This window comes from Argopecten irradians, chromosome 3, assembly GCF_041381155.1.
Source record: "Argopecten irradians isolate NY chromosome 3, Ai_NY, whole genome shotgun sequence".
Lineage (NCBI taxonomy): Eukaryota > Metazoa > Mollusca > Bivalvia > Pectinida > Pectinidae > Argopecten > Argopecten irradians.
Genome location: NC_091136.1, coordinates 26,155,992 through 26,170,118, shown reverse-complemented (window position 1 = coordinate 26,170,118; position 14,127 = coordinate 26,155,992). Strand labels below are relative to the sequence as shown.

The following is a 14,127-nucleotide window of genomic DNA, read 5'->3' as shown; positions in this document are numbered from 1 at the left end:
ATTTGTAATAATATTAATAACTATTACTGTTTAAAGCATTGTATCTAGAAAGGAAATAATTAAAACATTTTGTTGATCAAAATTAAACTAACATTTATGGAATTAAAGCAAAATATTGTTTTTTTGTTTCTATTATAACTTAGAGTAAGGCAGGCAAAATCTGTATTGAATGTGACATTTCTGTATACCAAGACATTTGTACATTCATACATTGACTTTTTGAAGTTATAGTTACATGTGATGTCACATAAATGTCCATGTCTGAGTAGAGCAGTTATTTGATACTTGAGTGCTCATTACATGTTGTCTGTGTCCAGATGGTCTACGTCACCTGTTCTGTGTACTGAGTATGCAGCCACAGGAAGATGGACAGTCGATCATGGAGAAACTCCTACTGATAGACACACAACTCTGGAAGGGTACGCTCACTTCTCTGTAAAACTTATAATTAGTGGAATAATGATAATATTATTATATTGATGTTTATGTCAAAAAAAGTTGGTGCAAAACCTCAACCTCAGTCATTCTTTGATAACTTTTCATACGTGATACCTACTTACTTACCTGTTTTCATTTTGATTTGATGAATATTGATTTCTGATATTGATTTCATGACGAGAAATTATTTTTTTATTGCAGTGGCAAGAGTAAACAACCACCAGCTTATCATGGCAGGGTGAGTGTCAGTGATTGTTTTGTTTGTTCAATTATCTATATCTAATAGGGCCAGTGTGCCTAAGTAGTTATGGTGTTTTAAAATATTACCACTACCACCTTTTGGTTTGTGAGAACTCATGTGGGGCAGAGGCAGAAACCAACTGTAGGTCAGTGGTTTTTCTCTTGAGTACTCAGGCTTTCCTCCACCTCCATAACCTGTCACATTAGTCTTTACTGGATTGTTTGGTTGGTTTTATGTCCTAATAACAGCCAGAGTCATTTAAGGACGTCCCTGCATGTTTAGGAGGTGGAAGAAAGCCTTAGTACCTGGAGAAAAATCAGCCGTCAGTACCTAGCAACTGCCCCACATGAGATTCCAATACATGACCCACAGGTGGAGGATTTATGGTATTATATCGGGACATCTTAACCACCTGGCCAATAAAGCCGTATTGGTGTTACAATAATATGAACCTATATTATATAGATAAAGTTGGCTGAGTAATAGTTTTTGTTTTGTATTCAGTAAGAACTACTTTATATAAGTGCCTTAACTGTATAATTATCAAACTATATATTTATAACAACATTGGGAACAATTGCAATGAAAAATCTATAAACATGAAATGGTTCTTTTACAGTGTGTTGATGGACTTGGAGTGTAAGAAGCAGTTTGCCATACTCTTCACCAAGGTAAGTTATCATTTTATTTTCAGCAACATTTTATAATTTCTCACCCAGTAATGTCATTCAAATTTATTTTATTTTATATGATTGAAATTTTTAAAGATAATTTTAAGATCTTTAATATAAGATTTTATATAGTACAGTACTGTATTTACATTGTATTATATTATTTTATTCTTGCCTTGAAGTAGATTTGAAAAAAATGCAAAGTAATCAATTATGTAGAATGAAACTGTAGGGAATTAATGTAGTGAATTCCACACAATTATTTTGATTTTTATGAGCTGATAATACAAATCTTTGCTTTATCTGCAGTCTATACTACATACAGTAATAAAAACTTGTGTAACTTATTTTGTACATAATTGCACATAAGTCGCAATTTATATTTGTTAATTTTACCTTCTACTTGAGTTACAATAGGAACTGTAACTTAGATATAACAGGATAACTCTTAATGAGTCTTTATAAAGAAAGGAGATTGACATTAGTGCTAACTGTAATATACTAGAAATGATTTGAAAACAATGGTTTGATTAGAACAGTTTGTAAAATTTCTGCTAGCTACAGGATTTTTACTAGTAACAGGATTTTGATCAGAGTCATCAAATGCATGGCATCACATTTGTTAGTAGCATTGAGTTTTACTTCTAAACCAACAAATACTTGTTCTTGACTTAACAAACTTTAATTGAATGATTAAAAAGTTAATTACCGGGTACATAGATGATTTGCTGACTTGGATTGCTTGCTCTGTTGCACTGTTAGACTGCATAATGTCTCAAATAGGCATAATTTCTCATTGTACATAATGTCTCAATAACCTTCTCATTGTACATAATGTCTCAATAACCTTCTCATTGTACATAATGTCTCAATAACCTTCTCATTGTACATAATGTCTCAATAACCTTCTCATTGTACATAATGTCTCAATAACCTTCTCATTGTACATAATGTCTCAATAACCTATGCTCATTGTACATAATGTCTCAATAACCTTCTCATTGTACATAATGTCTCAATAATGTCATTGTACATAATGTCTCAATAACCTTCTCATTGTACATTCTCAATGTCTCAATAACCTTCTCTTGTACATAATGTCTCAATAACCTTTCATTGTACATAATGTCTCAATAACCTTCTCATTGTACATAATGTCTCAATAACCTTTTTCATTGTACATAATGTCTCAATAACCTTCTCATTGTACATAATGTCTCAATAACCTTCTCATTGTACATAATGTCTCAATAACCTTCTCATTGTACATAATGTCTCAATAACCTTCTCATTGTACATAATGTCTCAATAACCTTCTCATTGTACATAATGTCTCAATAACCTTCTCATTGTACATAATGTCTCAATAACCTTCTCGTTGTACATAATGTCTCAATAACCTTCTCATTGTACATAATGTCTCAATAACCTTCTCATTGTACATAATGTCTCAATAACCTTCTCATTGTACATAATGTCTCAATAACCTTCTTCATTGTACATAATGTCTCAATAACCTTCTCATTGTACATAATGTCTCAATAACCTTCTCATTGTACATAATGTCTCAATAACCTTCTCATTGTACATAATGTCTCAATAACCTTCTCATTGTACATAATGTCTCAATAACCTTCTCGTTGTACATAATGTCTCAATAACCTTCTCATTGTACATAATGTCTCAATAACCTTCTCATTGTACATAATGTCAATAACCTTCTCATTGTACATAATGTCTCAATAACCTTCTCATTGTACATAATGTCTCAATAACCTTCTCATTGTACATAATGTCTCAATAACCTTCTCATTGTACATAATGTCTCAATAACCTTCTCATTGTACATAATGTCTCAATAACCTTCTCATTGTACATAATGTCTCAATAACGAAGGGGAAAATTGAGGTTATTCCAAACCACACAATCATTTTCTGATGCCAGAGTGATTACTTGTTGCATGCAATTTATAATTTGATTTACACAAATGATGATGCACGATTAGTAACCAAAGGCAATGATTTCGTTGTTATGATGTGTGGTTGGTAACCATAATGGGTGATGATGTGTGGTTGGTTAAACATGGGTGGTGATGTGTGGTTGGTTACCATGAATGATGATGTGTGGTTAGCTACCACAGATGATGATGGTGTGTGGTTAGTTACCATGGGTGATGATGTGTGGTTGGTTACCATGAATGATGATGTGTGGTTGGTTACCATGAATGATGATGTGTGGTTAGTTACCACAGATGATGATATGTGGTTGGTTACCATGGGTGATGATGTGTGGTTGGTTACCATGAATGATGATATGTGGTTGGTTACCATGGGTGATGATGTGTGGTTGGTTACCATGGGTGATGATGTGTGGTTGGTTACCATGGATGATGATGTGTGATTAGTTACCACGGATGATGATACAGTGGAACCTCCCGAAACCGATCATGGTCGGTGCATATAATTTCGGCCTAGTTACCACGGATGATGATACAGTGGAACCTCCCGAAACCGATCATGGTCGGTGCATATAATTTCGGCCGGTTTAGAGAGGGTTCGGTTTGGAGAAGTGAACCGAATACCGATCATCACGATCCGGATTTAATCGATCGGAAGTCGTTTTTTACATTAGTGCACCGCACGTATGCCTAGTGTTCGTTAAAACCGACCGATATTGATTGTTAATGTGAATGTTATCACAAAAGAGAGAATCATACGTTTAAAAGGAATGGATTACAGCAAACTTGACTTTGTTACCGCTTATAAACGTAGTTTAGTTACTTAGTTGCGTGAATGTTCTTGGGGATGTTCTCGTCTGCAACCTACATACGACCGATCGCTTCCGGTTACGTCAAGAATCAAATTTAATGGTCTAATTACACGATGATCAGTCGATGCCGGTCATTATATGACATAGTCATTTTCTAAAACAATACATGGCTTCGGCTTCTTCATACAGATAATTTACGTTATCCGACAACTACATATGTAAATAAAAAAAACGTGTGATTTGAATACGAAACTTTCTCTTTATTACTAGCTCTGCTTGTTTTTCCTACAGTAAACAAACCGCGTGCACATGGTAGACCTTCGTTAGATATCTAAACAATAGGCATGATTAAATAATAACACCACCATCTCGGGTATAATTACCGTGTACCTATAGCCTTCACATCTGTATACATGCCCAAGGACATGGCATGCAACAACTATGGTACAGGTACGTGTGTATTTCACGGTCGGTTGATCAGACCTCAATGCAATCTATCGGTGTCACTCAGGTAAGGCCGGTTTTCAGAAGTGTATTTTAGTTACATTTGACTATTCCGATCTCAAAATCGGTCCGGTATTCGGAATTGGGAGGGATCGGTTTTGGGAAGTTTTATTTACTATTAATAAAGAGGAATTCATTCCGTACATGACATCCATGTTCGGTTTCTAGAGGTGATCGGTTTTTAGAAGGTTTGGTTTTAGGAGGTTCCACTGTATGTGGTTGGTTACTTATGGGTGATGATGTGTGGTTGGTTACCCATTGGTGATGATGTGTGGTTGGTTACAATGTGTGATGTGTGGTTGGTTACCATGAATGATGATATGTGGTTGGTTACCATGGGTGATGATGTGTGGTTGGTTACCATGAATGATGATGTGTGGTTGGTTACCATGAATGATGATGTGTGGTTGGTTACCATGGATGATGATATGTGGTTGGTTACCATGGGTGATGATGTGTGGTTGGTTACCATGAATGATGATGTGTGGTTGGTTACCATGGGTGATGATGTGTGGTTGGTTACCATGGGTGATGATGTGTGGTTGGTTACCATGGGTGATGATGTGTGGATAGTTACCATGAATGATGATATGTGGTTGGTTACCATGGGTGATGATGTGTGGTTGGTTACCATGGGTGATGATGTGTGGTTGGTTACCATGGATGATGATGTGTGATTAGTTACCACGGATGATGATATGTGGTTGGTTACCCATGGGTGATGATGTGTGGTTGGTTGCCATGGATGATGATGTGTGGTTGGTGACCCATGGGTGATGATGTGTGGTTGGTTACAATGTGTGATGTGTGGTTGGTTAGCATGAATGGTGATATGTGGTTGGTTACCATGGGTGATGATGTGTGGTTGGTTACCATGAATGATGATGTGTGGTTGGTTACCATGAATGATGATATGTGGTTGGTTACCCATGAATGATGATGTGTGGTTGGTTACCATGGGTGATGATGTGTGGTTGGTTACCATGGGTGATGATGTGTGGTTGGTTACCATGGGTGATGATGTGTGGTTGGTTACCATGAATGATGATATGTGGTTGGTTACCCATGGATGATGATGTGTGGTTGGTTACCATGGGTGATGATGTGTGGTTGGTTACCATGGGTGATGATGTGTGGTTGGTTACCATGGGTGATGATGTGTGGTTGGTTACCATGGGTGATGATATGTGGTTGGTTACCATGAATGATGATGTGTGGTTGGTTACCATGGATGATGATGACCATGGGTGATGATGTGTGGTTGGTTACCATGGATGATGATGTGTGGTTGGTTACCATGGATGATGATGTGTGGTTGGTTACCATGGTGATGACATGGATGATGATGTGTGGTTGGTTACCATGGGTGATGATGTGTGGTTGGTTACATGATGTGATGATGTGTGTTGGTTACCAGGGTGATGATGTGTGGTGGTACTATGTGATGATGTGGTTGGTTACATGAGATGATGTGTGGTTGGTTACCATGGATGATGATGTGTGTTGGTTACCATGGTGATGATGTGTGGTTGGTTACCATGGTGTGATGATGTGTGGTTGGTTACCATGGTGATGATTGTGGTTGGTTACCATGGATGATGATGTGTGGTTGGTTACCATGGATGATTGTGTGGACCATGGTGATGATGTGTGGTTGGTTACCATGGATGATGATGTGTGGTTGGTTACCAGATGATGATATGTGTGATGTGTGGATGTGGTTTACCATGGAATGTGTGGTGGTATGATGTGATGTGGGTTGGTTACCATGATGATGATGTGGTTGGTTACCCATGGATGATGATGTGTGTTGGTTACCATGGTGATGTGTGGTGGTTACTATGAAGATGATTACATGATGATGATGTGGTTGGTTACCATGGGATGATGATGTGTGGTTGGTTACCATGGTGATGATGTGTGGTGGGTTACCATGGTGATGATGTGTGGTTGGTTACCATATGATTGTTGTTACCATGGTGATGATGTGTGGTTGGTTACCATGAGTGATGATGTGTGTTGGTTACCATGAATGATGATGTGGTTGGTTACCATGGATGATGATGTGTGGTTGGTTACCATGGATGATGATGTGTTGTTGGTTACCATGGATGATGATGATGAGTGTGTGGTTACCATGAATGATGATTGTGGTTGGTTACCATGGATGATGATGTGTGGTTGGTTACCATGGAATGTGTGGGTTGGTTACCATGATGATGATATGTGGTGGTTACCCATGGATGATGATGTGTGGTTGGTTACCATGGGTGATGATGTGTGGTTGGTTACCATGGGTGATGATGTGTGGTTGGTTACCATGGGTGATGATGTGTGGTTGGTTACCATGAGTGATGATGTGTGGTTGGTTACCATGGGTGATGATGTGTGGTTGGTTACCATGAATGATGATATGTGGTTGGTTACCCATGGATGATGATGTGTGGTTGGTTACATGGGTGATGATGTGTGGTTGGTTACCATGGGTGATGATGTGTGGTTGGTTACCATGAATGATGATATGTGTTGGTTACCATGGGTGATGATGTGTGGTGGGTACCATAGTGGCTGCAATATTGTAGCTCAAAAGACTTTTAGACCGATAATGATGTCGTCTTTAGAGCTACAATGGTGCCTATTATTGCTAATGGAGCATAGAAATGCTTGTGCAAACCATTATTAAAACGTCTGTATGCATTTTATCTTACTTGTTTGATATCATTTACCCACTAGACAATAAAATTGAACTGTATGAAATTTCAAATTCACAGTGAGACATTTTTTTTTCACATATAAATATGATGGTCTTTTCGAAAGAAACTATACGGCAAGTCTGAAAATTATGAATTTGACGTCTTATGAGTGGTAATTTGGTAAAGTAGATATTAAGAATGGTCTTTATGTTTCTTTTGGACAAAAATAATATGTAAATGCATGTATACCTTTAAAATAATTGGAACCCTTCAACAAAGTATTGAAAACTGTGCCCGAGTGATTTTCTGAGGCAGTGCTCCATTACGACATTTAGGGACAATTTCGTACCCGGCCGAAAGGTAGACTAGGCCGAGTACGTATATTTGTTCTAGGTACCATAAATGATGCTGTAAATTAATGTCTTGGTAACGAATAAATATCCTGGTTGGTAGACACATGTTATCCATGGTTTCTAACTGTGTTATGCCTGTACTAGTCCAGTCACTAAAATTTTATGCTCGCTGCCTGCCCAAGGATAAAATGTTGCCTGGTTGTCTATGATATCATGTGTTGCCTGTGTTGACAGTGTTACAGACAAATGATGCGTGACTTCACGCGGGATGATCATGACCACGATGTGTGTGTTGCCTCCCTCTCTGTGCAAATCTTTACAGTAACCAGTCTGGTAGGTTCGCTGTCTCCGTGGGGTTGTCTCCCTTTGCTGATGTTGGCTGGATGTTTTGATCTGACAAGCACAGTACAAGTCAATGTATTTATGAAAATTTTGTATTTCTAAACCAAAATCAGAAAGTTTTCTTAAAATTTTGACTGTAAAGATTCAAAGTAGCCTACTTTATATGAAATTTAAAAAAAACAACTTGTAAAACAGTTTAGATATACCATAATATCTAGATAATATACAATGCTTATTTGTTGACCTTGGACTGCGCAAGGTCAGATCCATAAACAAACCAGCCTACACCACCAAGTTGTGGTTTTATTTTTCAGCCCTGAGCAGCAGCATTACATTACTCTTTGTAATTAGGTAAATGATTCCATTCTTATGACATATTTTCTGCTTTTCTCTTACTTTTAGCATTACGCGACGTTGGTGAGGGATTTTATACGAGATGACCACTATCGCTCAGTGTCCATAACTTCTCTCTCTGTACAAATATTTACAGTCCCAACATTGGTATGTCACTTCAGCAAGGCTACAAACATTCTTGTTTGTAGGTCCAGGCGTTCTGTAACCATATCAATCATTTCTCTTAATATCATTATCCATTGTACCCTCATGTTGAGTTTTATACTAGGCATAGATTAACCATGTCCATGATAGATTTTCAATGTTTGAATGCAGTCCACTTTACCTACACCATGAAACCTGTGTTATCTGTTTATCTGTAAAACATATAACAAATGTTAGTATTAAGGAATTTTCTCCTAAGAGTACTGTAAATCACTTTAATTTTGCTAAATACAAATTTTTGTGTAATTTCATGAGAGAGCTCGAATGCAAATTCAAATGTTACACAAATATACATGTACATGAATGGACAATTTCGGTCAGAGTCTTTGATCATGAATTTATGTGTTCACGATTATGTTGAAAATAATGAAAATATGAAATATTGTATACACGAAAAAAAAGTTGTTTACAGTATGAGACACAGTATTAAATGAGGGGCCGCGGTGGCCGAGTGGTTAAGATGTACCGACATATTACCACATGCCCTCCACCTCTGGGTCGCGAGTTCGAATCCCATGTGGGGCAGTTGCCAGGTACTGGCCGCTGGTCGGTGGTTTTTCTCCGGGTACTCTGGCTTTCCTCCACCAACAAACCTGGCACGTCCTTAAATGACCCTGGCTGTTAATAGGACGTTAAACTAATCAAACCAAAAGTATTAAATGAGTCAGATTCAACAGGTTTCTGTAGTTGTAGCTATTCCTTAAATCATGTACATTGCAGTCTTATGAATCCCTGCTAACCACAATACAGGTATCTGGTTTACTGAAATAATTACATGTTAAAATATATAAATAAAGCCTCTTTGGCCCTGTCTTATGGAAAGTTTGTTATTGATACCTTATTTTGTAAAGGGCCGCAGTGGCAGAGTGGTTAAGATGTTTCGACACATAACCACAAGCTCTCCACCTCTGGGTCGCGAATTAAAATCCCATGTTGACTAGTTGCCAGGTACTAACCACTGGATGGTGGTTTTGCTCCGGGTACTCCGGAGTTCCTCCACCATTTCAACCTGGCATGTCCTTAAATGACCCTGGGTATTAATAGGACTTTAAACTAATCAAACCAACCAAATCATAGCATAGAGATTTTTCCATGATTAAAATTTTTATCTTCTTATTCAATGCAATACAGTTACATCTTGTCAGCTTATACTGGTACCATCCTACCTAAAAGACTGCCATATATTTTGGGAGTACATGTATTTTGTTACTGCTGACCATAATTGCACTCTATATTCAAATATTTTTATCTGGAATACTAGATATTTTTAGGTTTTTAATTTAAATCTAGATACAAAGTAGCAAGGTTTGACTGTATTCAATCATTTCATTCCAAGTGGATACAATGTGTCAGTTACATTCCTAGGCATTCCTTATACCAATGTTATTTACAAAATGTTTCAGTATTGCTACACACCAACACTTGATTACAAGAATCAATCTAGATTATGTGGATAACCATAAGAAAGGAAGACATTTTGACATTGGAATATTTTGAAATTGAACAAAAAAATCATAATTGTAATATTACATGTCCCGATTGAAATGAATTGATTGCACTTTTAGCACATTTAAAAAATAAAATCAGTGACTCCATGTGTTGAACCCACATTTTCTTTCAAGATTTGGATAGAATAAGAGAATGAATATTTATCATCAGCTAACTAGATTGATTCAAGTATATTGTATTTTCAATGTTTTGCAGTTTCAAAGTCTTACAATTGATTTTGTTTTATATTGTCGGATGTTTATATACATTGTACTTTACCCCTAACTTATTAGGTAGCTTATGACATAGTCTAATTGAAATAATGGAAAATTATATTTATTACTTTTATACCTATTACCTAGTCTATGTATATTTCAACACAATATATTCTTTGAGTAATCAATGAAACATGAGTGTATATTCAATATCATACCTTTTGTGTCTTTTCTTTTGTTATGTTATTGTTTTGAACACAATTAATTACTTGGCGAAATCTGTATTGTTAAATTTCTCCATGAGATATGCATGTTGCTGAAATATTTTCAACGTAGAGATAATTATTCCTTATGATCGATAGGCCCGGATGCTGGTGACAGATCACAACCTTCTCGATGTTATCATGCAGTCTTTCCTGAAATGTTGTGAGGAAAAGAAAAACAGTGAGTTTTATGGCATTTTCACTAAGTTACTTTTCAAATATTGCATGCAGAATTAAAATTATTTTTCTTCTTCAATTATATATTGTACTTTCCCTGAAAAGCAATAGAAATGGGTCTACCTCGATCAGCTTTGAAAGTGAATTATGGGTTGTTCTCTGCCTTGAAATAGAACAGTCCAAATGTATCTTCAGGGGTGTATGAATTAATTGATAAGTTAAGAAACTGCCTGTTCTTAAATAATTTTTTCTATGGATCATTTACCAAACTTAAGTTTTATACCTTTTAAGGAGATAATGAAATATCATCATAGACCCTATAGTATCATTGTGTCAATGAAAAGCATTTACCAATATACCATACATAACACAATTTCCTTCTATAAAGTAAAGCAATTTATCTGAATTCTTGGATTTCCAGGTGATGGGAAGTTAGCTTTTGACCGAGGCGATAGAAATCAAGCTTTTAAGAGAGCCTGCTACATGCTATATGATATGAAGTGAGTATTGTGCTGTGCTTTGTAAAAAAATTTTTAGAAGATTGCTACCAGATTGTCACCAGAGCCTTATAATATATTTGGGTCATGGGTTCACCTAGATAAGATGCTGTGTAATTTTCTAAAAGTAGGTCGTTGTGACTATATTCGACGAACATCAAAGAAAAACAATCAAGGGTCCTTGTCTCACACTAAGTACCTCTACAGAGGCGAGAAACATTGAAATTTCTTTTTTTATTATTCTCTACATGTTTAGCCAGACATACCTTATTTAATTGGATAGTAAATACTAAAACGATTATTTACTAAATGTTGTTAGGTATTTGTGAATATGAATCTGATTATTTACAGGTATGCCCTCACCTGCAAGCCATCAGAGCACGAGTGGACTGACAAGTTGAGAGAGAATTTCCTATTGGGTTTACGATCGTTCTTATCCCTCCTCAAAATGATGCAGGTTAATAAGTCTTTTTATGAACCCTGATAACAATTTAATGTGTGGGCAAATTATTCAGATACAGCCAAAAATTATTCAAATGCCAACTTGATTTGAATTCTTCTAAGAAAATAAGTCTTCACATGATCAGAAGATCTTCCAGCTTATAGATGGAAGAGGTTCCAGAAGCAGAATTAAAAGCTACAAACTGAGTGCCAAAGTTATCTTTTAGAAGTTAAAGAGCTCAGGCCACATGAAGTGGAAAGTATTGAGATGCATTGACTTTGATCAGCTAAAATAGAAAATCAATCAGAATTAAATATGTTACAGGGTATGGATGCTGTGATCAGACAGACTGGTACACATCTGGAATATGAACCCGAGTGGGAGGGTGCCTTCAACTTACAGCTCAAACAGGACGATATCATCGCAGAGTTCATCAACTGGTGTGGCCAGGACGTAAGTACTAATGACGTAACAAACCAAAAATGTTACTCATTCTGTCTTGTGTTTGATTTCATTGATGTATTAGGTTATGAGTGCACTGAAGATGAGAATGAAAAATGATGGACATGCATTATTTAGCAACTAAACTTTATTTTAGAAAAAAAAAGTGTTATAACTTTGGCCCTAGGCCTGTAAACCTTAAGATGGAAGTGACGTCATGTGATGAGTCTGTATATCTATACAGCATAGTGACGTCAATGATAGCATTATACACATTCAAAATATTGACTTGGCATTTTTTGACAATATGTCTTAAGCTTATACTGTGCTTTGCACAGAAATTTCTGTTTAAAACTTTATGGTAAAATGTGCATTTTAATTGCAGAAACTAACCCTGATAGGTGCATACAAGATTACGATGGAGATTTTGTCGCAATGTAAAGACAAACCAGCCACAGTGAAACGTGTAAATAATTCAGGTATAAACAAGTGATTGTGACGTAATTGTGGTCAAGACATGTTCGTACGAATAGTTAAGAACTGGCTCCATATTGATGCTGTATTGATCACATAATCAAGCATAATCATTAACTTAGCATTATGATTCAAAGTACAGTTGAGAAACTGTAGTGATTTCTTAAATAGACCAAGGTAACAAACAAATAGGACAGTTAAACAATTGTTTAGACTTAGGACTTTTATTCTGTATTTGGAGGACTAGTTATTGATTGTGATGTTGTGTGTTTATGAGCACATCATAGTTTTCAGAGAAAACAACATGAGTTTTCCTCACAAAATAACAATGTCACAATCAATACCTATGTAATATAACTGATCATTTAGCCATACTTTTTAGATGTAAAGAGGATTGGGTAAAAGATAATTCAGTAATAATTGATAATGTTTGAAATTAGAAAGTTAGTGATGAAGTTGTTACAATACTTATTTAATCTATAATAATGATGTTATTAAAATATTTACAGCTATATTCACAACCATATTTAAGTTATTGTGATATTGTTTCAGTGGCTGGATTCATGGCTAAGTGTATACGGTATGATGTGGCCAGTCAGCATGTCTCCATTCACCTCCCACTGACAAGGTTTATGGCAGGTCAGTAACACATATATCAGATTTGAATTATCTCTGTTTTATACAGTAAGACATGTCTTATAACGAACATGCTTACAACATATTTATGGTATAATGGTGTATATTTAATTCTCTGCTAAGTTTCCTTATCTTTTCCTATACTATGTTTGAAATCGTTAATTTTCCAGAGATTTATCATATTTATTGTGCTATACTGTTGTGAAACAAATATAAACACAAAAATTACTCAGTACACTGGATTTATTAATAGAGTGTAATACTCTACAGTATGTTTATTGTCTAAGTGATGCCTTATATTAAAATAAACTTTTTTTTTCAGGTCTCTGTCTACATCTGGAGAAGCACAGTCTCAACTTAAATTCTCCAGAGCTGGCTATGGATGCACATGTAAGTATATATAGAATTGGCATGTTCAATATTGTGGAACAAAATCGAATTGTTACACTATCTATATCGCCTAAAGAGCGCTATCGCTGTCAACTATGGTGACAGCATTTACACACAGATTTCTGTTCAATAAATCAAGATCATCCCAGCTGCAGATCAAGCTCAATTAAACCACCAGTGCATCCTTTGCAGGTCTTAATATCAAAGGTCAAGGTCACTGTTACTAAAAAAAGTAACAATTGATTAGTGCAATGATAAAATAATCCTTAAGCTGATGACCAAACTAAAATATCTTGCAGATATCTTAACCACATTTTCTGGCTTTATATGAAGGTCAAAGTCAAGCGGCCATTTAGTCTGTCACTGAAAATAGAATGTTGGTTCTTGTATTATAACTTCAGGTAATTGCTTTGGCTGATCAAGTTAAAATTCCATGCAATGCTCATTTACCTAAAGTGGCTGCTCGATATAGGTGAATTCCTTGCATAGGTACATGAATCTGATGCAGATCCTACTTTTGGAAATCAAATACCGT

General features: G+C 36.0%; 1 protein-coding gene across 1 annotated transcript in view; it reads left to right on the top strand.

The window, feature by feature from the left end:
* LOC138318005 (E3 ubiquitin-protein ligase UBR2-like) overlaps positions 1–14,127 on the top strand; it is a 42,704-nt gene that overhangs the window by 7,348 nt on the left and 21,229 nt on the right. The window contains exons 10-20 of the mRNA XM_069260017.1: positions 640–676; positions 1,299–1,350; positions 7,904–8,002; positions 8,414–8,512; positions 10,635–10,716; positions 11,134–11,212; positions 11,561–11,666; positions 11,976–12,104; positions 12,478–12,571; positions 13,119–13,205; positions 13,525–13,592. Of these exons, the coding sequence (XP_069116118.1) occupies positions 640–676; positions 1,299–1,350; positions 7,904–8,002; positions 8,414–8,512; positions 10,635–10,716; positions 11,134–11,212; positions 11,561–11,666; positions 11,976–12,104; positions 12,478–12,571; positions 13,119–13,205; positions 13,525–13,592 (932 nt within the window). The remainder of the gene's footprint in view (positions 1–639; positions 677–1,298; positions 1,351–7,903; positions 8,003–8,413; positions 8,513–10,634; positions 10,717–11,133; positions 11,213–11,560; positions 11,667–11,975; positions 12,105–12,477; positions 12,572–13,118; positions 13,206–13,524; positions 13,593–14,127) is intronic.